Source organism: Sphaeramia orbicularis, chromosome 7 (genome assembly GCF_902148855.1).
Source record: "Sphaeramia orbicularis chromosome 7, fSphaOr1.1, whole genome shotgun sequence".
Classification (NCBI taxonomy): Eukaryota; Metazoa; Chordata; class Actinopteri; order Kurtiformes; family Apogonidae; genus Sphaeramia; species Sphaeramia orbicularis.
The window spans coordinates 3,332,761-3,359,787 of record NC_043963.1 but is presented as its reverse complement, the minus strand read 5'-3'; the positions used below and the strand labels follow the sequence as shown (position 1 = coordinate 3,359,787).

Sequence of the window (27,027 nt, the reverse complement as noted above, 5' to 3'; positions counted from 1 at the left end):
TTCCTGTTGGTCATACTTCACATTTATCAATTTTAATACAGAAACAAATGCACATGTGGACATTAGAACAATAATAAAACCACAAACAGAATGTTGGAACAGGACTTTTATTCTGGACTGTACTTCTCAGTCTGGTACTATTTAAGTTCTTATTTCATAATTTTGCTCTGAGCAAATTGTCATGCATTAACATAAGACACAACAGAATACACTATTACATACGACTGTAGGATGGGATGATGAGAGCTTTAATAAGGATGAGACAGTTTAGAGAAAAGGATCCTATCATGAACTCATCTACAGTCATTAAGAGAAAGAAGGCAGAATTATTATGTGATTATTATGTAATGTTATGTGATTATTACATGATTATTATGGGATTATTATATAATTATTATGTGATTATTATGATTATTATGTCATTATTATATGATTATTATGATTGTTATTATTATGTGATTATTATATAATTATGCGATTATGTCATTATTATATGATTATTATGTGATCATTGTGATTATTATGTGATTATTATATGATTATTATGGGATTATTATATAATTATTATGTGATTATTATGATTATTATGGGATTATTATATAATTATTATGTGATTATTATGATTATTATGGGATTATTATATAATTATGTGATTATTATGATTATTATGTGATTATTATATGATTATTATGATTATGTTATTATGTGATTATTATATAATTATGTGATTATTATGTGATTATGTCATTATTATATGATTATTATGTGATTATTATATGATTATTATGATTATTATGTCATTATTATATGATTATTATGTGATCATTGTGATTATTATGTGATTATTATATGATTATTATGATTATTATGTCATTATTATATGATTGTTATATGATTATTATGTGATTATTAGGTCATTATTATATGATTATGTGATCATTATGTGATTATTTAGATTCTTATGTGATTCTTCTGTTCTTATTACGTCATCAGTCCCACCTCTGGCTCATTCTTTCTTTTCAGTCTCATTAAACTGTCAGATACATGATGTCATCGCTCCTCTTTCTGCTGCTGTGGACGGTTTTCAGTTTCTCCGTTACTCTGTGGATGTTCAAAGCGGACCGGGGCACCGTGACCGTGCCGTGACGTCACCTACGGTGCGGTGAGGATCTCCGTCAGGACGCACCGGAGGAGCGGAGCCGCGCGGAGCAGCAACATGGCTGCAGATTACTGGGAGCCAGACAGATCCCACACACGGTCAGACTGAACCGAGCCAAACACGACCCGGGACGGACCGGGACAAACCCTCCCGGTGAGTACCGACCACCGCCGTGCTTCGTGTTGAGCCGAAAACCGTGGCGCAGTGAAATAACGGTTGTGTTTGTGGAGCAGCAGGTTCAGATAAAGCCGCTCCGCCTCCGGGTCTATTTATAACGGACGGTGACATTTACTGAGCTGCAGGAAATAGACCGGACCCGCTGTGCCCAGGGCACTGCAGGACCGGCTGCCGTTAGCTTAAACACTCCGGTGGATTGAATTATTTATGTTCAGCAAAATCAGTGTAGGTGTTTCTGTCGCACTGTGACGTAACGTCAGGCAGTGACGTCATTGTAGCAGCCGTTCGAATAGCTGTTAGCCTGTTAGCATGTAGCCGCCAGGTAGATAACCTGCTGCTGTCAGGGGTTAGCATGTTAGTTTTGAGGAGGATAAACTGGTGCTGCCAGGGGTTAGCATGTTAGTTACTAGTAATATGTTGTTATAACATTAGCCATCACGTAGATTACCTTTTACTATCAGGTGTTAGCATGTTAGCCATCAGGTAGACAACATGTTGCTATCAGCTGTTAGCAGGTTAGCAGTCAGGTAGTAAATATGCTACTGTAAACCTGCTGTTAGCATGTTAGTAATCAGGTAGATAACCTCATACTGCCAGGTGAAGTTATAACCGTAGCCATCAGGTAGATTACCTTTTTTTGTCAGGCACATTCATCGCTAGGTAAATAATCTACTGCTGGTTGTTTGTGGTACATTAACTGTTTTATGCCAGGTTCTTTAGGGTCAGGTAAATAATCTGTTCCTGTCACGTGTTTGCATGTTAGCCATTAGGGATATAAAATGCTACTGACCAGTGTTAGCACTTTAGCTGTCAGGTGTATTAGCTGCCACTTTCAGGTGTTAGCATGTTAGCGCTTAGGTGAAGTAGCTGCTGCTCTCAGGTGTTAGCATGTTAGCCCTCAGATGTATTACCTGCTGCTCTCAGGTGTTAGCACATCTTTGTAATATGGAGCCAAAATAAAATTATCACTTTAAAACTGGCTGGGGTGCAGTAGGTTATTTTAAATAATCGGTGATAGACAATGTTTTGATATTTTCTATAACGTGGGGTAAATGTTTAGTTGTAGGTCAAAGCTACATGTGAGTTTTCATGAGCACATGTTCTTGTGTTTACATGGAGGTCATGTTGGGTCTGTTTTATTCTGGGAGTGGGTCATGTTAGCTAACTCCAGAACTAAGCTAACAGCTATGATAACAGCCCGTACACTGACTTCTAATGTAGAATACTCAGGTCGCAATTTCTGGAGAGAGTATTTATGCTTGCCCTTTAATTCATGGAAGCCTCCCCTCTGCTCCTCTACAGCAGTCACACTGTATGGTAAAAAAAAAAACAACCAGCATAACAGACGTCACATAAGCATAATCGCATTAATAGAATGTACATGACAAAGACAGAGTGTCCTCTCCTGTTTGATAATGTACAGATGAAAAACACATGAGCAAATTATCCAATAATAAAGCACAAGTCCACATCCCACTGAGGCCACTTCCACCCACTGCCTGATCTAAAAAAGTGATGAAAAGTTGGCAAAAGGCCGAGGGGGGGGAGGTGTGTGGATGTGGAGAGGAGATGTTCAGGACAGATATACAGAACCATAGGAGTGGAAGGGGTTGGTTGAGTCTGTTTACACCTGATAAATAAAAATTAAGAGTTTAGGTGTGTGTTATATTAAGAATATTAAGAATACAGTAAACCCTGAAGTCTATTTAAGCCTACAGTCGTGGAAAAAATGATCAGACCACCCCTTGTTTTCTTCAGTTTCTTGTTCATTTTAATTCCTGGTCAAATTCCTGGTTTAATTTCAGAGCTGATATCTGTCCATTTAACATGTTTTCTTGATAAAAACCAAAATTCCTTCAGTTCTTCCATCAGTATCTGTGTCATTGTACTGATAAAAACAGTGCTTTAATTCATTCCATGTTTTCTGTTCTGTCTGTTTTAGTCACATGACACACACAGGAGTTAGGCCTGGATTACAGAGCCAGTGTTTTTGATGACTTTGGATGGAATTAGAATTTTTTTCCATGACTGTACATGTACTATTTCTTTTCTTATTAATTGTGTATGTCTTTTTTTAATCTTATCCTATGGAACTATTTTTTGAGTCCTAAATAAAGCTTGAATGAATGAATGAATGAATGAATGACTCTTGGAAAAAATAAAAGACCTATTGCACAGGTGTCAAACATGCGGCCCGGAGGCCAAAACCAGCCCGCCAAAGGTTCCAATCCGGCCCGCGGGATGACTTTGCCAAGTGTGGAAGATAGTAACAGTCAAGGGTGTTGAACTCGAAAATAATAGCATAATAACCTAGAAATAATGACTCCAAATGCTGTTCTTGGTTTGATGTGGAAAATGTGTCTGTAAAGAATGTCTACTCCAATTTCTTCTCTTTGATTTATTGCAGAGAACATTAAACTGATATCCTTTAATAATAAAACGTCAATAACTTGAACAAATATGAACAACCTGAAATGTCTAAAGAAAAATACCTGTAATTTTAAAAATATTCTGCCTGTTTTGTGTCCTGGTAGAGCTGATCTGTAATGCACATGTAGAAATCATAAATTGAGGCATAATATTGATCAAATTTTTCTTATTATTTCTTATTTTTCTTCAGAAATTTCAATTTTTTCAGGTTATTCACATCTTTTTTGTTTGGATAGTTTGTAAAATGGAAATGATTTCATAATTTAATCTTAATTTACATGTAAAAAATTTGGAGTTATCATTATTTATAGGTTATTATGCTGTTATTTGACTGGTCCGGCCCACTGGAGGTCAAACTGGGCTGAATGTGGAACCTGAAAGAAAATGAGTTTGACACCCCTGACCTATTGCATGACTTTGGTTTTGGATCTAAACTAAACTAAACTAAACTAAACTAAACTGACTGAGGGCGGTCAATTCATGTGTCGTTCCTGTTTCTTCACTTTCATTTAGTTACACCTGAGTCATATGATGGTTGAGGAAACCCTGGAGGCAGCAGTTCAACAGCGCTTTATTACTGTTTGTCAGAAGAATCCGGTTGCTCATAATATCGTTGCTTCTTTTTGACTCATCTGACTGTAAACACAAGGTTCAGGAGGTGGCGTCATTCTCATCCATAAAATGCTGATTTTTTTTTAAACATATCCCAAACAGTAATGATGGGTTTCATCCCAGTGGAGTCACATAGTTGAGTTTACAGCTGTGTTCTAGTGCTCAGTCATAAAAATAGGCCGACAGGGTTACCACAGAATTAGATTAATGGACTCTGCGATCTTAATTTGTCATATGATCTGCTTTTAACACTCATATAATGGATTGATTCCTTTCAGCACAGAGTTATTTACATGAACTGCCCACAGGTTATTTAACTGAAACATCCCAGAGTATTAAATGAACGGGGCATTAGTGACACGTCTGTGATTTACTGACATTTATTGTTTGTTACATAAACTGCAGATACAACTGACTGCACTGTCATAGTCTGTGTTAACCCTTTATCAGGCAAGTGACTATTTTTGGTAATTTCTGCACACGTTATAAGACATCACCAGTTTCAGTGAGGACAGTGGGTCCCCAATCTGGTCTCCGGGGTCTGTAAGGTCCAGTGTGGTCTCCAGGGTCTGTAAGGTCTGTAAGGTCCAATGTGGTCTTCAGGGTCTGTAAGGTCCAGTGTGGTCTTTAGGGTCTGTCAGGTCCAGTGTGGTCTCCAGGGTCTGTAAGGTCCAATGTGGTCTTCAGGGTCTGTAAGGTCCAGTGTGGTCTTTAGGGTCTGTCAGGTCCAGTGTGGTCTCCAGGGTCTGTCAGGTCCAATGTGGTCTCCAGGGTCTGTCAGGTCCAATGTGGTCTCCAGGGTCTGGAAGGTCCACCTGTGCTTTGTTCGGTTCCATGAAGTAATGGAACTAATGTAAGGAATGATGTTCAAAGGGGTCATGTGGATGTGGACAGGGGTCTGGACCAGCACGCGTGGGGGTCTAATGGGACCAAAGGAAGGTTCTAATGGGATTAAATAGGCCTACATGTTCTTCTCAGTGTACATATTTGTTGTATTTTTTATATTTACTTTTTGGATTTTTTATTTATTTTTTTTGCCTCTTAAAGGTAAGGAACCAAATATGGTAACTTCACTGACCTTGATTTTCTACATAATACAGGGTTTCTGTGGGTCATTAAAAAGCATTAAAAGCCATTAAATAGATTTTGTGAAAATTATTTAATTAAAAAGCATTAAATTCGATGTCCAGAGGCATTAAATACACTTGATTGAAAAAAGACATTGTTATTCACGATTTATTTTAATTATATAAACATTACCCTGGAGAACAGCGTTGAGGTTTACTCTGAATGAAAAATCCTCATTTGCTGCTTGGTTTTGGACTTACAGCTGTTGTCACGGCTTATAAAATACCAAATACACACTAATAAAATACATTCATTCTGCCCCAAATTGAATACTTAACAGTTCTATGTACAGGGTTTATGCAGGTCATTAAAAAATATTAAAAGTTATTAAATAGATTCTGTGAAAATTAAGGCCTTAACTGGCATTCAAAAATTAAATGCACTTGATGGAAAACAAAAGCATTGTTATTCACGATTTATTTTGATTCTATAAACATGTAATAATTTTGATCTGTGTGATGATTGACAGGTGGAAACCTTTAATTGACTGTTGTTTATGGCTGATGCACAAAGTCACAACACCGGATGTTTGGAATATAATGTGCTGTGAGTGTGTTCATGCTGCAGTGAAAGAGCAGAGGGAATATTAACAAATGTGGGAAAAATGGGAAAATGCAAGTTTGAGCAGAAGTGATTGAAGGAGGAACTAATGAGAACCTGATAAAAGCCTGTGGACGATAAATGTATAAAAGTATATATAAAAGTGCATCTGCAGGTGGACATGAGCATTACATGTGTTTAAAGTGGAATTAAAAAGGACATTAAAAAGCATTAAATGAGATTTGCTGATACCTGCAGAAACCCTGGAATAAAAAATGTTGAAAAATTTCACAAAAGTAATAAAGTCTTCTGTCGTCCAATAACACACTAAGGCTGAAGTGTTGACTTTTATGTGGAGTATTTCTGTGAGTGAACTCTAAAGGGTTAACATAGGCCTGACATCCTGGAGTCACCTGGACAACACATGGACAGGAGCTCCTCTGTTAAATCTGCTGTTGTTTGTAACTAATGCCAACACACACTGTCCTGTAACTAAATACATATACTCCATAAATACTCCATAAATACTCCATAAATACTCCATACCTGTGTGCAGGTGTGCTGTCCAGCCTGGCTGCTCCGCCCCCCTCAGCATCACGGCCTCCCCTGCCCCCCCTCATGGAGAGGATGAGGAAGATCAAACGGCAGCTGTCACTCACACTGGGGAGGGGAGGGGCCGGGGGAGGGGACAGAACACTCAGCGAGACCATCAGCCAGGAAGTGACATCACACAGTGACTCAGGTAACCCCGCCCCCTCTGAAACGTAGCTCACCTCAAGACAAACGATCCTGTTTGTCATCAGAACACAGACTGTGCGTCCAGTGAGTAACTGGATCCACTTCCGTGGTCCCGGTTCCTGATAGGTCCACTTCATCAGGTGGACTGAAGTGTGACATCATTAAGGACCGCCTCCCTCTGGTTTAGTCAGTGGGTTTTATTTTGTGGGGGATGACAGTGAACCACAGGAGGAGGAGCCTACACTGTGATTCAGTTGATCATGTGACATTTTGATTTCTGACCAGGAAACTCACCTACAAAACAAAAAAACAAAAATCACAGGCTGTGTTTGAAATGGCATACTGATCTGAACCAAGAAAACAGAATGTGACGAATCTGAAAATCTGAAACAGACCAAAGGTGTCCAGATGTGAACAGCACTGGGCACATTTTGTCTCAGCGTGCATTGTGGGAAGTGGAGCTCCAGCTGTTTCCGCCTCATGTTTGTTGCAACCATATGACATCATATGACATCATATGGTTGCAGCTGCTGCTGCCAGGTAGCTTCACGACTCCGTTTCCCACAATGCACGTTGTGACAAAATTCTGAAGATGTTTGAGTTCCCTACTGGCTCTGTTTGTAAACAGACTGTTCATGGTGGAGTACACTTGGAAATTGTTCACAGTGAGGGAAGAGATTTATGTGAGTAATCACAGACAGACTTAGAGGTTCATGAGACTGAGGACATGACGGAGGTTGGACAGATCTGAGGAGAAACTGGTGATGAAAGTCTTCCACAGACTTAAGTGCTTGAAAGTGCTTCCAATTCTAGCTCTGTGATGTATTTACTTATTTTTAATATTAACTCAAGCTAAAGCTACTTACACAGAGGTGATACACTTAGAAAAATAAAACTTTATGTCATCAATAACATTCCCAGGTGTTCTCAGGTACATTCAGATCTTAGTCTTGGTGTGAGTGTGTCTGAAGAACGCCAAGTGACTTTCCTTTTATGGATAAAACTTTGTGTTCTTCTTTAATTTCTAAACTTTTCGCTATAATGAAACATAATTTTAGATGTTTAGACATAACACAATGTACATCATTGTGATAAAAAGTGAATAAAATAATCCTGAGTTTATGTATTTCTGTACATGTGTATTTGACCTCAGTGATAAGGTGAAAAGGACCCTTAAAAGGGCTGGAATTAGACCTTGAAAAATGCCCATGAAGCCTGTAGACTGCAGATAGTGTACAGTATGAGTGTATGAATCTAATCTAAATCTAATGTGCAGTCCTCAGTCTGTGATTCCAAACACAGCCTCAGAGGTGACGCATGCAGCATGACTCCCTGTAAGTGATCTGATTGGTTGGTTGGATCTATGATTTTGATTGGTTGTCTGTCAATCAATTAATCAGTTTTTTTCTTCTATTACTACTTGTTTTCTTCCAATTCAACCAATCACTGTCCTCCTTAACTCCTCCTATTTAATCCTCCCTCCACCTTTTTCTTTCCTCCTCCGTCTTTTGTCTCTTATCTTTTCTCCTTCTTTGTTGCTTTTCCTTCCTGCTTTTCACCGCTAACTCCTCCCCTTCCTCCTCCTCCTCCTCCTCCTCCTCCTCTCAGAGGTGGGCTCTATGCGGGGGTCATCAGGTGGAGGTGTAAAGGTCAGAGGAGGAGCAGTGAAGACTGGAGCCTCCTCCTCCTCTGTTCAGGCCCTCCTGCAGTCGTACAGCAGCTCCCTGAGGAGGCCCCGAGGGCTGGGCCGCAGCCTGAGCTCCTACCTGAACCACACCACCAGACTGGGTACAAATACTGCAAACATGTGTACTAGTACTACACATACACACAGAACCTGAACCACACCACCAGACTGGGTACAAATACTGCAAACATGTGTACTAGTACTACACATACACACAGAACCTGAACCACACCACCAGACTGGGTACAAATACTGCAAACATGTGTACTAGTACTACACATACACACAGAACCTGAACCACACCACCAGACTGGGTACAAATACTGCAAACATGTGTACTAGTACTACACATACACACAGAACCTGAACCACACCACCAGACTGGGTACAAATACTGCAAACATGTGTACTAGTACTACACATACACACAGAACCTGAACCACACCACCAGACTGGGTACAAATACTGCAAATACAAAAACACATGATTTCAGTACTGGCTGACTATGTAAAAAATCCTGATCCACGCCAGACTTGTACTACAAACAGGTGTACTATTATTGAAAATATATGCAGAAAATACTGTAGTACCTGAACTACAGAGGTGTTTTCTCACAGACTGCAGTAGAAGCTCAGCTTCCCTTAAAATTACGAAAATTAAATGCTCAAATCTGTTCAGTTGTTTTCATTTCATTGACTCCAAACGTGTTGGAACACGTTCATCTCAGACCAGTTGGTTCAGAATCAGCTTTATCCCAGATCACAGACTGGATGTTGTTCGCTTCTTCTCCATTCCCGTGTCTGTGTTTTCTCCTCCATCTCTGCTCAGTGCATTTGTCCGTAGACGCTCAGCGTCCATGCACTTCAATGGGACTGAGTGGAACTGGTTTTTTCATCGACTCTAAACTGGACGCTAATTGGATAAATGCCATGATGTTGTCCCGCCCCAGACGCTCAGCTGTGGGCGGAGCTCGGCTGGGCCGGACGCTGGGCTTCCACGTGCTGATTGGAGGATCAGTCCAAAGGCTGAATCCCGTTTGATTGACAGCTGTTTTCAGATCTGCTCCTTCACTGACACAGTTCAGTTTAATACCGTCACACATTCTGCTGGGAAAGCAGAGAAACCAAATGAACTGTTCATTTCTTGCACTGTAAATAAAACACACTCATTGTACTTCCTTGTTTCAATTTAACATAATTTCAACGTTTTCTTGTTTCAGTTCCATAATTTAATCATTTATTGTTTGAGTTTAATATGGTGTTGTAGATAGTTAAATCAATCATACTGTTTCCTAGGCCGGAGTGAACTAGTTCTCAGTTCCCTGGATAAGACGCCTACTGGGTACGATAAGGCACTGAGCATTTTCTGAAAAAGGAACGGAGGGACAAATTTATGTCTAAATAACATGACAATTTTTTTGATGTAAGCCAACAATGAGCTTCCCCCGTCTGAAAGACGAGCAGCCGCCACTGCTCAACTATATTATCAGACTGAGGTAGAAAAGTCTTAATATGTGTACAAATACTGTAATGAATGCAGACCATGTACCACAAACATGAGTTTGGGTACAGTTACTTCAAACATGTGCACTGTTAGTGCAAATATACATAAAAATACACTATAAGACAACAATACATGGTACAAAAATACAAAATATGTGTAAATACCTTAAATATATTCAAATGTACTATCAGAAAAATACTGCAAATATAAACAAAAACACTATAGTTCCAAACAAAGAGTAGAAGGAGTAGAAATACGATAATGATGAGTGTTTGTGTGTGTTTTTGTACATGTCTGTGTGTTTGTCTGTGTGCTTGTGTGTGTGTGTGTTTTTGTGTGTGTTTTTGTACGTGTGTTTTTGTACATGTCTGTGTGTTTGTCTGTGTGTTTGTGTGTTTTTGTACGTGTGTGTGTTCAGAGATCGTCCATGAGGATGTGAAGATGAGCTCAGATGGAGAAAGTGATCCTGCTTCTTCATCAGACGATGTTCAGAGTCCAGTCAGAGTCCGACTGAGGAACAAGAAGATTTCTACTGAGGTAACACACACACACACAAATATACGCATATATATATATATATATATATATATATATATATACACACATATACATACACACTACGGATGCAAATTATCAATTAATTCATTATTCATTAGTTGGTTGACCTTGTCGATCTATGAACTATTAATTGATAAGCGGAGATTTTCCTGTGAACCTGAATTTCTCTTTCAATACGGTCTGTAAGAATAAAAGCTAAATATTGTTTATATACTTCATTAAAAAACACACACACACACACTCAGGTGGTTTATGCTGAACTTTGTGTTTTCCGTGTTTCAGGACATTAATAAACGCCTGTCGCTGCCCGCTGACATCCGTCTTCCTGACGGTTACCTGGAGAAGTTTAATATGATTGGTCCAGCTCTGTTCGACCAGCCAATCAGCAGGCGGCTGCGCAGAGTGTCTCTGGTACGTGAACCCGCCTCCTGTGTCAGTTCTGTTCTGTCATGTATTCATTAAACTGGACTAACTGTGTGTGTTCGTCTGCAGTCAGAGATCGGCTTTGGAAAACTGGAGACATACATCAAACTGGACAAACTGGGAGAGGTCAGGACACCTGTCTGTCTGTCTGTCTGTCTGTCTCTTCTCTGTCTTTCTCTCTCCTCTGTCTCTCTCTCACCTGTCTCTCTCTCCTGTCTGTCTCTCACCTGTCTGTCTGTCTGTCTGTCTCTGTCCTGTCTCTCACCTGTCTGTCTCTCACCTGTCTCTCTCCTGTCCGTCTCTCACCTGTCTGTCTCTCCATAGGGGACCTATGCTACAGTGTATAAAGGTCGCAGTAAACTGACCGATAACCTTGTGGCTTTGAAGGAAATCCGTCTGGAACACGAGGAAGGAGCTCCATGTACTGCAATCAGAGAAGGTACTACAGTACAAGTACTACACAAGTACTACACTACTAAAACTAGAAACACGCCTGTACTGTTGCATTTACATGTTATAGTTTTAAATCTAGGTTAGAGCATTTCTCTTTTCCTGTCCATAAATAAAAACTTGCACCCTATGCTTTTCCTGTCACAGTTATGACATAACCATTATATCACATTTATATTAATAGCAACAATTTCCATTTACTTGTATAAAAATAGGCATGTTAAATGAATGCAAATTACCATTTTTCTTCTTCTCTGAGTTCAACAGGAGACCAGTTTCATGGTTGTTTAATATCGTCACCTACTTAAAATAATGGACCATGTTATAATTCTGATGTTTTTTCCAAAAACAGAAAAACCTGGAGGAAAAATATGAGTTTATGATGTTTTTAGTTGTAATAAAAACCTGAAAATTATGACTTTATTTTAAGAAGGTGATGATATGATTTTGTAACATGGTTGAATATTTCTCAATGGCCTTTTGCATATTTAATTGTATGTATATAATTAAACTATTGTGAAACATACTATTTACTACTTTCTTTTAATTAGATTATTAATTTTTATTACAACTTCATGTACTTTGTGCTTTTATTTATATTTTAATAATTCAGTCTTTATTATTTTCCTCTGGACGTTCTCCACTGAAATTTACTCTGTAAATAACTGTAATTTGCCTGGTATCAGGAGACAAATCCCATAAAACTAATAATAATACAGTAGGATCAGAATACAAACAGCAGCTTCAGTTCCACTGGGTCACATGATGATGTGTTCAGGTGCAGTGTGAAGTGTCGGTCACCTGCGTTGGGTTTTTCATTCCTGTGTTTCAGTGTCTCTGCTGAAGGACCTGAAACACGCCAACATCGTCACGCTCCATGACATCATCCACACGCAGAAATCCCTCACACTGGTGTTCGAGTATCTGGTAAGTGAAATAATACTGTCCATGAATGTCCTCGTAAACACAGTGAGCTGAAAAATATGTCTTTAAACGCCCCAAAGCCTTTAACCCTGTAAGGACCATTAAAACAAATCTGGATTCATTTATGTTGTTTTTACAGTGAAAGTGTCAGAAAATGTTTTTCTTTTCTATTCTTTTGTGCCTTTTTTTCCAGAAAGAACTTAGCTTTCAATATGTGTCCATTAATTATCATTATCATATGTAATAAATGCAATAAATGTAATAAACAGTGTGTTATAGCAAAAAATGGACTTGAATTTTTATCATATTCATTATGAAAAACAACTGTAAATGTTGATAATGAAACTTTATGAGATTATAGAAATAACCTTTCCTGTATTTTCCATGTGTTGATTCATTGTAGTTGTTCTAGATCATTGTGTGTCCATGTTCTTCTTCTTCTTTTTGGTTCCTTTTACTCATTTGCATCCAGTTGATAGTCTGTGTTCACTTTGTGTCTAGTTGTAGACAGAGCCGCTCATTTCACTAAAAACATCCATCATCTGATTCAAATACACACACTGCATCTGTGTATGAACTGGACAGATCTGACTGTTGATTTACACAGATGTACAAATATACACACGTTTAGAGAAGATTTACAGATAAAGTACAACTATCAATGAACTATAGAAACCACAAAAATATAGATAAAAACAGTGGGGAAAAAAAACAGCAAAACTCAACAGAAACACATCAAAACCCACTAGTAGAACACTCCAAAACAGCTCTATTACTATTACATGCAATTATTTACTAGAAGTCACCACTAAAACCTCGCTAAAACGCTACTAAAAAGTAATAAAAATCTTCCATGTCTCTCTCACCGACTGCACTCTGCTGCTCTAAGCCCTGCCCACTTCCACCCCGTCCCCTCAGCCAATGCAGACCTCTACCCTATTGTGTTCTAGACCAATAAAAAGAACCCAAACTCAGATAAAATTTGATGTTTGGATTTAGTCAACAGTGAAAACGGTTCAGGAGTTTTAAATGACAGCAGATGAAAACGTGTCTCCACAGACACAGTCGTCCTAAAAGGGTGAAACAGAATTTAACTTTCTTTTGTTCCACTTACTGGGCTGTTTATGAACGGATTATTGGTATCCATGTAAATGCAGCTGTTGACTTAATGCATCCCCCGTCGTCAGCGTCACAGCTGAGTCCCTAACCTTAATCCCAGTTTAATCCTCACCTTAATCCTAAACTCTGAACCCTTAAACACACATTTAAAGATGTGAACGCCGCTCCAAAATGCCCTCACAAGAATAGAAGAACACCAATATTTACCCATTCGACTAAAGACGTGGGTTTACTGCTGACTGTTGTGTTTTGTAACATGTTTTTTTGTGTTTTTCAGGACAAAGATCTGAAGCAATATCTGGACGACTGTGGAAACACCATCCACGTTCACAACGTCAAAGTCAGTCAATATTAGAATCTCTATATTCAAGTTATTTTAATACATATAGAAGGAAAAAATAGCATTGCTGCTGCTGCAAATGATGGAATACTTTTACTTAATCATACATTGACTTGACACAGGTCTGTTAAATCTTACAAAAAACACGGTCAAGACTAATTCCAGGACTATTTAGGTCCAAATATGTACCCTGGAGAACAGCGTTGAGATTTACTCTAAATGAAAAATCCTCATTTGTCACTTGGTTTTGGACTTACAGCTGTTGTCATGGCTTATAAAATACCAAATAAACACTAATGAAATACATTCATTCTGCCCCAAATTGAATACTTAACAGTTCTATGTACAGGGTTTATGCAGGTCATTAAAAAGCATTAAAAGTCATTAAACAGATTTAGTGAAAATTAAGGCCTTAAATGGAATTAAAAAGCATTAAATTCAATGTCCAGAGGCTTTTAAAAAATTAAATACACTTGATGGACAAAAAAGTATTATTATTCACATTTATTCTGATTCTATAAACATGGAATAATTTTGATCTGAAGTGCAGTGTGATGATTGACAGGTGGAACCCTCTAATTGACTATTGTTTATGGCTGATACATGAAGTCACAACAGCAGATGTCTGGAATGCACCGTGCTGTGAGTGTGTTCATGCTGTGGTGAAAGAGCAGAGGGAATATTAACAAATGTGGAAAAAAAAAAAGGGATAATGCAGTTTGAGCAGAAGTGATTGGAGGAGGACTATCGAGAACCTGATTAAAGCCTGTGGACGGTAAATGTATAAAACTATATATAAAAGTATATCTGCAGTTGGACATGGGCATTAAATGTGTTTAAAGTGGCATTAAAAAGGGAATTAAAAAGCATTAAATTAGATTTGCTGATAGGAACCCTGATGTAGGTTAACCTGTTCAACTCTGGGTCATTTGTTTCCAGTGGGAATCATTTCAGTGTAAGATTAAATAATGGATTAGCTGTTAGCACAAGCTTCATTCATTTAAAACAGCAAAGTTATGACAAAATTTAAAATTATCAAACTAAATTTTTATTTTATTTTGTCCCATCCAGTGAATTTTATCAGTGGAAATAATCCTTATACTGCTGGATCTGCTTAGTGTTAGCTTAGCTGTGTTAGCCTAGCGCTGTTAGCTTAGCGCTGCAGCATTTGTCTCATTCTTCTGTTGTTCTATTAAATTATTGCTGACGTTCGCTGGTATCAGACTGGTTTACAGAAGTGCTTGTTGTCTAAGTTGTGTTGTGTTTTTAGCTGATGTTCTTCTGGTTACGTGGATATATAGAATGTGTATTTTGCAACAAGTGTCACGTATCGTTACCATGACAACAGAAAGGGAACAGCATGGTTTAAGTGGCTTCATTCTGACCCAGATGAGCTTTAAATACCAAACAGGTACATGGAGGTACTGATCTGGAGAAGATCCCTGAGCACCTTCGATGGCAGCTCACTGCTCTTTATGTGTGCTAATGCTAATGCTAATGCTAGCGGCTGTGTGTATTTGGAATGGTAAAAATGCAGAGATTGAACTTCCCTACAGATATAATAAAGCAAGATAACATTTAACCTTTTTAAAAACTACATTTAAGACATTTTAAGGATTCACAGGAATGTCATTTATTCAGGAAATGACCTGAACATGTACATGTATGTATGTCATTCATTTACAGATCGGCCTGTTTTTGGTTTTTTTGTCCTCAGCTCTTCCTTTTTCAGTTGCTGCGTGGTTTGTCGTACTGCCATCGCAGAAAGGTTCTGCACCGAGACCTAAAACCCCAAAACCTGCTGATCAACGAGCGTGGAGAACTCAAACTGGCAGACTTCGGTGAGTCCACGGCATCAGGTTACCGCGGAGAACACAGGAATGTGAATGTTGACAAAGAGTAACTGTTGATCTGTGTTTGTGTTATGTACTTAAGTCTGTCCGTTTTCCGGGAGTTTGCGGTTCCGTACCCAGACAGAGAATAGCGGAACTTTTCAAAGAGCAACTGTGAGTTAGTGAAAAACTACTGACATATTTATGACAACTACCCTTCTGAATATGAACATTAGTAAAACCTCCTCTGTCGTCACCATGTTTATTATTGACTTTCTTCTTCTTCATCTCAAAAAACTTTACTCTTCTTCGTGGTATTTGTCCAGTATGGTAATTAAAAGCGGCTCCCTCTGGTGGATTGATTGAGAAACATTCATTCCAACGTACAGGACGCACAAAAGTTTGAAGGCAGTGACACATGACAACATTAGAAACGGACACACCTATTTATGTACGTAAAGTGAACATAAATGAACCTTAAGGCTCTCCATCAGCTCCCAGTTACGTCTTGGTGCACAGCTGAGCTTCAGCTGGGCTCTGTATCCGAACCGTACCGTGAACCGTGACTCAAGAACCACAATATGCACTGAACCGTGGAGAACCTGAACTGTTGCACCTCTAGTGACTGGGATTCTACACAGTCATTAAAAGCCTTCATAAACATCTACCCCTGTGATGACCTTAAAGGGGGGGTAGGAGATGTTTTCCTGGATGTTTCCCCTTCACACCCCAATTACAACCAGTGAATTAAATACTTTAACTAAAAATGTAGTCACCTGTGGAACGGACAGGACTGAGAAAACACCATCCAATCATTTTAAGCACCCAATCAAAGTGATTGAACGGTGATATGTCTATCAAACTCAACTGTCATTTGCCCCTCCCCCCTCTGTTCATACCCCTCTTCGATCATGAATCGTGCGTTCTCAGAGGTTTGAAGCAACTGGTATAGGAAACGAAGACAGAGCCAGAGCTTGGATATATTAGTTATAGTAGTTATATTAGTTCTATTAGGATGTAAAGTTCACCGATAAACTGTTTAGTCATGAACATAAATCTGTAGTAAATGTACCATTAGTCAGATCGGTCTGAACTGGGGCTGTTCTGTAAGAGCGGGGGGGTTGGAGGAGACTGAAGGAGGTACGCATGGATCAGAGCCAGAGCTGGTGAATTGTTACTGTGCAGCGCTCATGAACCCTTGAGAACAAGCATTACATGTGCCAGTACTCTGGAGGCGTGGCTTCGGGGTGAAGTCTGAAGAAAGGGGGTTGGACTTTTGTACTGAGTATTTTCAAATGTCGCTGCTGGAACCGTTTTTCTAAGATCTTGTCCCCCACCTTTAACCCAGTGTGTGTTTGTACTGCAGGTCTGGCTCGAGCCAAGTCAATCCCCACGAAAACGTACTCCAACGAGGTGGTGACGCTGTGGTACCGACCTCCGGACATCCTGCTGGGCAGCACCGACTACTCCACCCACATAGACATGTGGTCAGTACAGCAGTACCACTGTAGAACTACTGTAGTACTACTGTAGTGGCACTGTAGTACTACTGTAGTGGCACTGTCTATAGTGTAGTACTCTGTACAAGTCTGCACTTCCTGGTCTTAATGCGGTCGTTGACTACAGTCTGTCTTCTCGGTCTCGTTGTCAGGGGTGTGGGCTGTATTTTCTATGAGATGGCCACAGGTCGTCCTCTGTTTCCTGGTTCCACGGTGGAGGAGGAGCTTCACTTCATCTTCAAACTGCTGGGTGAGAGAGCCAATCAGTAATCAGAGAAAAGACCCACTACCATCTGACTTTGTCAGCCGTGTGATGGGATATACTGAGGATTTAAATCTATGGGAAACATTATTGTATTTAATATATTAACCTTTACCTGGAAGATAGAACTTTGACAGGACGTAGAACAATTCAAGGGGAACTGTTGGGGAATGTACTGTTCCCTTTTGAAATACCAGAAAGAAACACCCGTCTACAGGCAGAGTTAAAGGAGTCAGACTGTATTTTAGGGGGTTTACACCAGTTTGACAGTGTGCTTATCGTATGTGTGTGTCGTTTGTGTGCAGGTACGCCCACAGAGCAGAGCTGGCCTGGGATCAGCACTAATGAGGAGTTTGTGGCCTACAACTATCCTCAGTACAGAGCTGAGAGACTGGGCAACCACACCCCGAGGTACAACACAGTACACAAATACACAACACTACTACACAAATACACAACAGTACTGCACACAGACCAAGAGGCGAGGACTTCAACTCCAAAATGAAGTCAGTCCTTTAGTGCATTACCACTGATGACCACTAGATGCTGCTCCAAAAAAAACTCCGCTTCATCCCATGGGTTTATCTCAGACCTTCTACTGAATGTGACGGTACAGCTCTTTCTTCATTTCCTCAGGACTGAATTGAAGCTTTAATACTTCACACTCAGCTGTATCTGTTCTCAAAACAGAAGTGGGCGGGACTTTCACAAAACTAATTCAGTCAAACTCCATATATGAGTTCTATCAGTGATCAAAAGGAACTAGACTGATATCTGGAACCATTTACATGTTCTAAACCATCAATACATGGACCAGTAGAAGGAAGGGAACATTTTGAATATTTAAAAAATGAGCCAAAAATTTAAAAATCTAAATTTCTCAAAACTGTGAACAGACTTTGTTGACATTTTCCCAAAGAAGATATGTATAAAATTAGAAATAAATCCAACCAATAGTATCGGAGAAGAAGACTGAGAAGAATCGAGACAATGGTGACCTTGTGTTTGACCCTTCAAGGTCACTCAAGGTCAAAGGTCATGGACACAAATGACGGTCCATATATGATGTCCTATCAGTGATCAGTGGTAACTATATTGATATCTGTTGATAATAGTTATTAGTTATTATGCTCCAAAAATTCTGTGCAATAACCGTACAATAAACAAATACAGTAAACCGTGCAATAAACCTGTGACATGATCAGCATGTGCTCAGTTCTAAATAGTGTATAGAACTTTCTAGATTGTGTTTATCTTGATTTTGCACTTTCTTTGCTCTAGTGTGCTTGTACTTTGCTGCTGTAAACAGAAAATTTCCCCCTGTGGCTTATCTTATAAAGGCTTGTCTTATTTTATCTTATCTTATCTTATCTCAGTGTTTTTCAACCTTGGGGTCGGGACCCCATGTGGGGTCACCTGGAATTTCTAGTAATTGATAAAAAATAATAAACTTACTAATAAAAAATATATGGTGAGTTGACAGAGACAATCCTAATCCATAAAAGGCAAACTGTGGTTGTGAAACTGCAGCACTGTGGTTCTGTTCGTGTCAAATGTTCACTGTGGTCAGTTTCAGACGCTGCAGCTCTTTCATAATTCATAGTTTCAGTTCTTGTTTGTTTAGTATTAATTGTCAGCCTTGGAAATCCAAGCTGGACTGACTGGACAGATCCTGACCAAGGAAAATCAAATTCTCCTTTTGTGCAGTAATCTACACCTGGATTTACTAAAGGACTACATGTCCTCTAAAATTAACGTTTGTTTGCAACATAGGATAGCAAACTATAACATGATCAAAAACAAATTAATTTGAGCAAAAAAATATTCGTTTTGAATGTCTGGGGTCAACAGAAATTTGTGATGTTAAAATGGGGTCAGGAGTAAAAAAAGGTTGGAAACCACTGACTTACCTTATCTCATCTCATCTAGTTATTTGATGATAATTGTTTGTTTTTAGCTGTTTTCAGTTCTGTGCTCAGTATTTTATTTCTACTAAAGGTCGCCTGAATGTCCCCGTCTGCCAGGAGACACCTTCACATTTACATATTCATCCACCATGTGCTTTTTATTTTATTCCTATGTTACGTAACGTCGTCACTGGTGCACAGAGCTCATTGTCATTGCACCAGGTCATAGACAGACTGGGTTCATCCTGTGCTGCAAAGATGTAAAACACTAGGAACCAGATATGATCATCCACCTCAGGCTCCTTTCATGCCCAACTGGCCTCTGATTTGATTTTAAACAACTCTAGTTTTTTCTAATTATGATTGAATCATGTAAAGAAGTGTCAAATAAAAAAGTGCCAGTTTTAAAAAAATGAAATGAGTGGATTTTGTACATGTGTGATGAGTTTTTTGGAATTCTAAACCAATAAATATACAAGACCCTTCATAATAATAATAATAATAATAATAATAAATAAACCACAATATAACACATAAATACACACTGTTACTAACACAATACACACAACATGGGCAATACAGCCATTTCTTAGAACTAATAATGGGCAAATAAAATGAAATTTAAAAAAAGCAGCACATCAGTGGTTTCTGTTCGACCTGCTCCCCAGCTCTGGAACTCCCTCCCATCTGTCCATCTGCCACAGTAGTCACTTTTCCATTGGACATCTGCGCAAAACTTTACCGATATTTACTAAATGTTGAAAAAACAGAAGTTCGTAATGTTGATTTTCCATTAAATCACTAATGCGATGATATGTTTATTTATTATCGTAGATGACATGAGAAGTCATTCCATAAACATGGAGATGAACGTAAATATGGTGTTTATTTACGGATATATTCATTCTTATTCTATATTCCCCCTCTATCTCCTACTAAATTCTAAAATGACTTGTTTCCTGGTGTGTCCACACATACAACATGTTTCTTTTAGAACTCTTCTCTTCTTGTAACGTTCGTCAACATCCGTTTTTTAATTCACGTGACTCTAGTTGTGTAAAAAGGTCTTTCCATCACAGGTTTGCGTGATATACCATTTGTGCTACACCTGAAAAACCACATCTTGCCAGTGCAAAAACTTTTAATTGAAAAAGGAGAGTTTTGGTGAAATTGTTGTTTTTCCATTAGGTAAATTTTTATGCGCAAGTTATATTCACGCAATTTGAGGATCAGTGGAAAAGATAATAGTGACTCTCTCCTCACATTCAAATCCAGACTCACCTCTGCAGAGCAGAAGTTTTACGCTCCATTTTCATTTCTATATATCGTAATTATTCTTTTTTCTATTTGTTTACTGTATTTTGTGCATTGTCTGTTTTATCTTGGTGTACAGTCCTGAAAGGCGCTTATGAATAAAATGCATTATTATTATTTTATTAATAATCTATTGATACAGATTCTATGTGTGTGTTTTTGTGTCCAGACTCAGCACTGAAGGAGTGGAGCTGCTGTCAAAGTTCCTGCAGGTCAGTGAACGCCTCACAGCAGATTCTTGTTTCTGTCGTTTCATTTAAACCAGTGGTTCTTAACCTGGGTTCGATCGAACCCTAGGGGTTCGGTGAGTCAAGTCTCAGGGGTTCGGTGGAGGTCCAGACACACACTCGACTCATTAGTCAGGTGTGTGTGTCGGGCTAGGTCCGTTTATGTAAACAAACAGCTTCGGAGACTCTTTCTCTGATTGACATCCAATATACGCGGTGTATTGTTGTTGCTTATAGCACTACAACACATCCGGAAGTGTTTATAATCTCTTCCATTCGTCTGACGATTAATTATTTGAGTATTTTCCACATTGTTGTTATGACTTTTGCTACTTCCTGTTAACCACGGAGGCAGCCATGTGTAGAGTTTGTTTACATTTTTTGGTCACCGCACTGGTCAGTTACAATCATGTGACGACCGACGCACCGTCGCGGATGGAGAAATCGTATTACGCTAAAGCCGAGCTAGTGCCGTAATAAAACAACGATCACAAAAATACTGAAGGAGTAACGAGAACTTCTTTCTTGATACACTACATGCAATTATCTTTTTTTATGTCAAAATTGCGTGGTTTGGAAAGTTCGGAGCGAGATGAAATGAAAACCCGGGTTGACCTGACGGCCTACACATACATATACACAACAGCAGAAGTCCCACTGATTTACAGTAAATATTCATTATTATTGTAGCCTGATGGAAATTAGGTGATGGGTGTGTGTTAAAATGTTAAAAATGATAAATAGCATAAATACAATAAGTTCATTATTGGAATACATAAGGTTAAAAATTAAAACCATTTCAGTGTGGTTGTATTAAAAAGATCATGTCTTTGTGAAAAGGTATGGAATTTGTTGTGAGTTCATGCACTGTATTGGTTTTGTTCTTTGAACACAGTGATGTTAATGCACGGTTCATTTTGTGCACCAGTAAAACATATACCTGTGTCTTGAATTTGAAAAAAATCGTATTGTATTTTTAACTAGAAGCACTCAGAGAGCGCAGACCTCCGCCAAGGCTGATCAGTGGCCCCCCCATGGGCCCCCCCACCCCTGATCACCCCCAAAAGTTAATCATTTCTTCCTTATCCCATTTCCAACAAACCCTGAAAATTTCATCAAAATCTGTCCATAACTTTTTGAGTTATGTTGCACACTAACGGACAGACAGACAAACAAACAGACAAACAAACAAACAGACAGACAAACAAACCCTGGCAAAAACATAACCTCCTTGGCGGAGGTAATAAAGAAGGGTTCGGTGAATGTGCATATGAAACTGGTGGGGTTCAGTACCGCCAACAAGGTTAAGAACCACTGATTTAAACGTTTGTTGTCAGGAGGAAAAACTTGCTGCTACAAAATTTGTTGATGTTTGTTTACATTTGTGTATATTTATGTGAGTTGTCCACTGCCTTTGTGTTTGCCGTAGTTTGAGGGGAAGAAGCGGATCTCAGCCGACGCCTCCATGAACCATCCCTACTTCAGTATCCTTGGAAACAAAGTGCTGACGCTTCCTGACAGTAAGTGCTCTGTGACCTCTGACCCCTGTTTGTTGTGTGTTGGCGTGGACCGTTACATCACACCTGACTCTAAACTCTGCTTTCAGCGACTTCGATTTTCAGTTTGCCAGAAATTCAGCTGGAAAAAGAAACAATACGACCGCCAGCAGCGCCGCCGGATCCAGGTAAGAACGCACAGAACACACAACTGTTACACAACTGGGTCAGCCCTGCTGGTCATTTTACAACCTACACACACAGGAAACCACACACACACACACACACACACACACACGACTGCATTACATCTAGGACTGGACACTGAGTCACTTTTTCACTGGATCAGATTTTTTCATGGTGGTTGTAAACGACATGGATCATATCAGTCACTGGTTTTGTTCGATTCTCATTATTATTTTCTTGTGTTAAGTCAAAAAGGATTCCTATTAGAACAGGCCATGATTTATTTATGTTGTTTTTGCAGTAACAGTGTCAGAAAATGTGGGGTTTTTTTTGCCAGTTCTTTTGCACCTTTTTTCAATATCTGTTCATTAATTATCATTATTAGATGTAATAAATGCTTAAAACAGTGTGTTATAGTACAAAATTAAATAACTGACTCCAATTTGTATCATATTTATCATGAAAAACAGCTGTAAATGTTCCTAATGAAACTTTGAGATTATAGAAATAACCTTTCCTCTGTTTTCCATGTGTTGATCCATTGTAGTTGTTCTAGATCATTGGGTGTCCATGTTCTTCTTCTTCTTTTTGGTTCTTTCTAGTTCATTTGGAACCTGTTGATAGTCTGTGTTCACTTTGTGTCTAGTTGTAGACAGAGCCGCTCATTTCACTGACAAAAACATCCATCATCTGATTCAAATACACACACTGCATCTGTGTATGAACTGGAGAGATGTGCAGAGAGATTTACACAAATATACAAATATTCACACATTTAGAGAAGATTTACAGATAAAATACAACTACCAACCAACTATACAAACCACAAAAATACAGAGAAAAACAGTGGGAAAAAAACAGTGAAACTCGACAAAAACACATTAAAACCCACTAGTAGAACACTCCAAAACAGCACTATCACTATTATATACAATTATTTACATGAATTCACCACTAAAACACTGCAGGTCAGAGACAGGCTCAAAGTGACCAATCACAGAAAGTCTGTAAAATCTTAACATTCACAACAAGACAAAACCATTTTACAACAATGAAAGGAATTTTAAAAATACTGTATTTTTACTTGTATATAATGTTCTGTGTACTTTTATCAGATATCCAGTTTATGTGACTTCAGACAGAACATGACAGATCTGCTGTTTTATATAACGCATTTATTCATGTATTCATACTGTACTTAAAGTGGTTCTATGTAGTGTTGATGTTCCAGACTCTGACCATCAGGGGTCAGTCTGGTACCAGAACACACTTAGAACCAGAACCAGAACCACCACAGACTGGATCAGACACGGAATAAAAGATCAAACTCATAGTTTCATCTGTTTTATGGAATCATCACGTTTGATTTTGCTTTTTTATTCTTCTGTGCGACACTGTTTTTAAATTGTACAGCTGCTTTATGTCTTTAATCTATTCTTGTATTTTATTCTTTTATTTTGGTTTTCCCCTGTAAGTCGCTGTGGAAAAAAGCATCTACCAAATGCATAAAATTAAATGTAATTAACCTAAAACTCAGATGCTTATTTTAACAGTAGATAAAATAACACTGTATCTGATAATATAGATGCTGCATCAGCTGATAGTTTACATTATAGCCCTGTTAGCTTAACTCCGTTAGCTTAGCTCCGTTAGCTTAGCTCTGTTTTTAGACTGAAAACAACCACAGTAAAACCACTAATCACCTGTTTTCCATTTGAATCCAACAAACGAGGTCCGAACTGTCAGTTTAGTCTGAACCGTAGATCAACAAACGGAAACTTAGCAACGATAAGAACATCCCATAATAACTGTATACCTTCAAATGCCTCAGAATCAAACTCACCCGTGTAGAAGAAACGCTGACATTTACTGTCCAACTCCATTGTGTCCATTTACAGCTGAGTCCAGCGGAGAAAACAATGACTCTGACAGTTGTTTCTTTATGGTTCTCATCCCCAACTTAGCCTTGGCCAGCAGAGTGACTCATTACTCCCTCTAGTGGTCACATAAATACATCGTCCCTGGAAATAAGTTCAGTTCATATCAGTACAATCCATCAGAACTTCACAGATCTTTGTTCTAAACACTGGTGATAATTTGAGGGAATTTTTTTGAGAATTAAAGTAAAAATATTACATATGGACGCTTTAAAGACTCAAGATAACAAAACTGACCTATTGTCAGTAATCAGCCTTTAACTTGTGCTTGTACCTCTGTCCAGTCAACAGTCCGTCCAGGAGGCGGAGCATGCTCTTCTGAAGTCATGGAGGCGGGGCTTCCCGAGGAGAGGACAAACAAAGGAGAGGAGGAGTCAAAAACAGCGACATTTTTGGTTTTTTTGTCAAGAAAATGTGTTTTCTTTTTACAACAAAAAGGGCGTTCGTCTGTTTGGGTCTCGCTGAACCTTTGGATGCAATAATGAATCAGCAGCCATCTGACCAATGGGAGAACAGCGTGTCGTTACTATCGGCAACGGACGTTTCCAGTGAACTTGACGTCAGCGTGTGAACGACGGACAGATGAATGAATGAGTGAATGAGTGACGAGGGCAGATGTCTTCCATTTTCACCAATGCAACGATCGAGTTTTTGGGTTTTTTTAGAGACCGAGTCCTGGAAAACTGGAATCCTGCCAGCTTTGTTGTCATGGAAACGCCCGGACACGGTCGCATCGCCCGGCCACTGCCAACACAGAGCGAGCAGCGAGAGCCGTAACGCAGAAGAACTCCTCAGTTTTTAGATACTGACGGTGAAGTTTCCACTCAGATGAAAAGGACGAGGTTCTAAAGCCGGAACCGTGGACAGGAAGTGGACGCCGCCGCCGCCGCCGGCTGTGAGCGTCTGTTACAGATCAGTGTTGATGGGAAACAGGAGAAGCCATGTTTGTCCAACCTTCGACTGTTTATTCTGAACCAGTGAGTCTGGTTTCTGCTGTTCTGCATGTCTGTGTTGTACAGTAACACTGGCTTCATGTCGTTAACCTCATTTTATAATGACCAAACTTACACACAAATGGACAAAAGTATGTGGACACGTTAGGATTCAAGTGTTTGTTTTCTAACAGGGGTCTGGGATCCAAAACAATAAGAACTAATGTCAGAATAGTTTTATATTATGGGATAAATATCAGTGCATTGGTTAGTTTGGGTTCAATTGTTATATTTATTTCTAAAATGACTCACAGATGGTTTGGACTGAATTTATATCAACATTTTTTAAATTCATGACTGATTTGAAATATTCTTCCTCTAAATTTCTATAATATTTCATGCTCTGACTGTAAATAATAATTTTCTTCCACATCTAACCATCTACTTTCTACAGAAGAGGATTAGGGCCACTGGAAAAAAAAATTAAAATTAAGGTACAATTTTAATATTTTGTTATTATTATTCTGAGAAGAAAAGTCTGAATTCTATGAAAAGTCAGAATTCTGACTTTTCTTCTCAGAATAATAATAAAAAAAATATTTAAAACAGTCAGAATTCTGAGAAAAAAGTCTGAATTCTGACTTTTCAGAATTTTGACTTTTTCTCAGAACAATTATATATATATATATATATATATATATATATATATATATATATATATATATATATATAAAACCTTAATTTTTTTTGTCCAGTGGCTTTAATCCTCTTCTGTAAGTTTCATCACATCTGACTACAGAAGGAAAATCTTCCTTTAAACTTTAGTGACATATTGATGTTTCTAAACTATATGGACATAAATATTGGGACACATCATGTCTGATATAAACATCAATATTAATAATCAACATGATATTTATCCCATAATATAAAACTCTATTCTGACATTACTCATTATTGTTTTGGATCCCAGACCCCTGTTAGAAAAGAAACACCTGGATTCAACGTGTCCACAGACTTTTGTCCATTTGTCTATGAGTTAATTATGAGCTGAGGCTAACGATATACAGTATTTATATAGAAACAGTAATACTGTTAAATAGACTAATACTGCTTTAGATCGCTGTGAGGCCGTTTATGGTTTTAATAAGATTTATCAGAGAATTATTTGATGTTATTTATTTTTTATGGAGCTTAATAATTCTAATTCTGATTTTCTGTTTGTTGAAAGTTGGATCAGTGAATGTGACTATGGCTTTGTCCAGATTTTTCTAAACTGATATTTTTCCCCCAGATAAGAAAAAAAATCTCTCACCACTTTTATTTAACAAGGTGACAATTATTATATTTAACCGAAACTAGTGCTGAAAGAAATCGTTTTGTGAATTTCGACGTAGAGCTAATTCAACTAGAAATGCAACATTAACCTACACTAAATAATTGCAGGTAAAATTCATTTTCGCCGCTTTCACTGTTGATTTATTCGCCCTTTCTCGACTAATGAGTTGAATAAAAGTCCACGGTATGAAGGAGTAAAATCTGCACAACACAGAACCGTTTAAGAAATAAAATACAACTGTTATGCATTTATTCATCCTGAGTTTTTCAGGCTCATAACACCTGAAAAAACTGTCCAATAAATAAAAT

The 27,027-nt window shown here is 38.5% G+C and overlaps 1 protein-coding gene across 3 annotated transcripts; it reads left to right on the top strand.

The window, feature by feature from the left end:
- The first annotated feature begins 1,160 nt into the window (after window positions 1–1,160).
- Window positions 1,161–25,506, top strand: LOC115422524 (cyclin-dependent kinase 16-like). Of its 3 annotated transcripts, XM_030138883.1 has the most exons (17): window positions 1,161–1,312; window positions 6,603–6,788; window positions 8,393–8,572; window positions 10,393–10,511; window positions 10,815–10,943; window positions 11,025–11,081; window positions 11,280–11,394; window positions 12,238–12,332; window positions 13,726–13,788; window positions 15,506–15,629; window positions 16,987–17,107; window positions 17,272–17,369; window positions 17,687–17,792; window positions 20,772–20,814; window positions 22,259–22,349; window positions 22,436–22,513; window positions 24,733–25,506. In XM_030138883.1, the coding sequence occupies exons 2-17, from the start codon at window positions 6,665–6,667 to the stop codon at window positions 24,768–24,770; spliced, it is 1,581 nt and encodes a 526-aa protein (XP_029994743.1). In that variant the 5' UTR covers window positions 1,161–1,312; window positions 6,603–6,664; the 3' UTR covers window positions 24,771–25,506. The 3 variants fall into 3 exon arrangements, with proteins under 3 accessions (XP_029994743.1, XP_029994744.1, XP_029994745.1); XM_030138884.1 differs by lacking the exon at window positions 8,393–8,572; XM_030138885.1 differs by lacking the exons at window positions 1,161–1,312; window positions 6,603–6,788 and having other exon boundaries at window positions 8,462–8,927.
- Window positions 25,507–27,027: the final 1,521 nt, after the last annotated feature.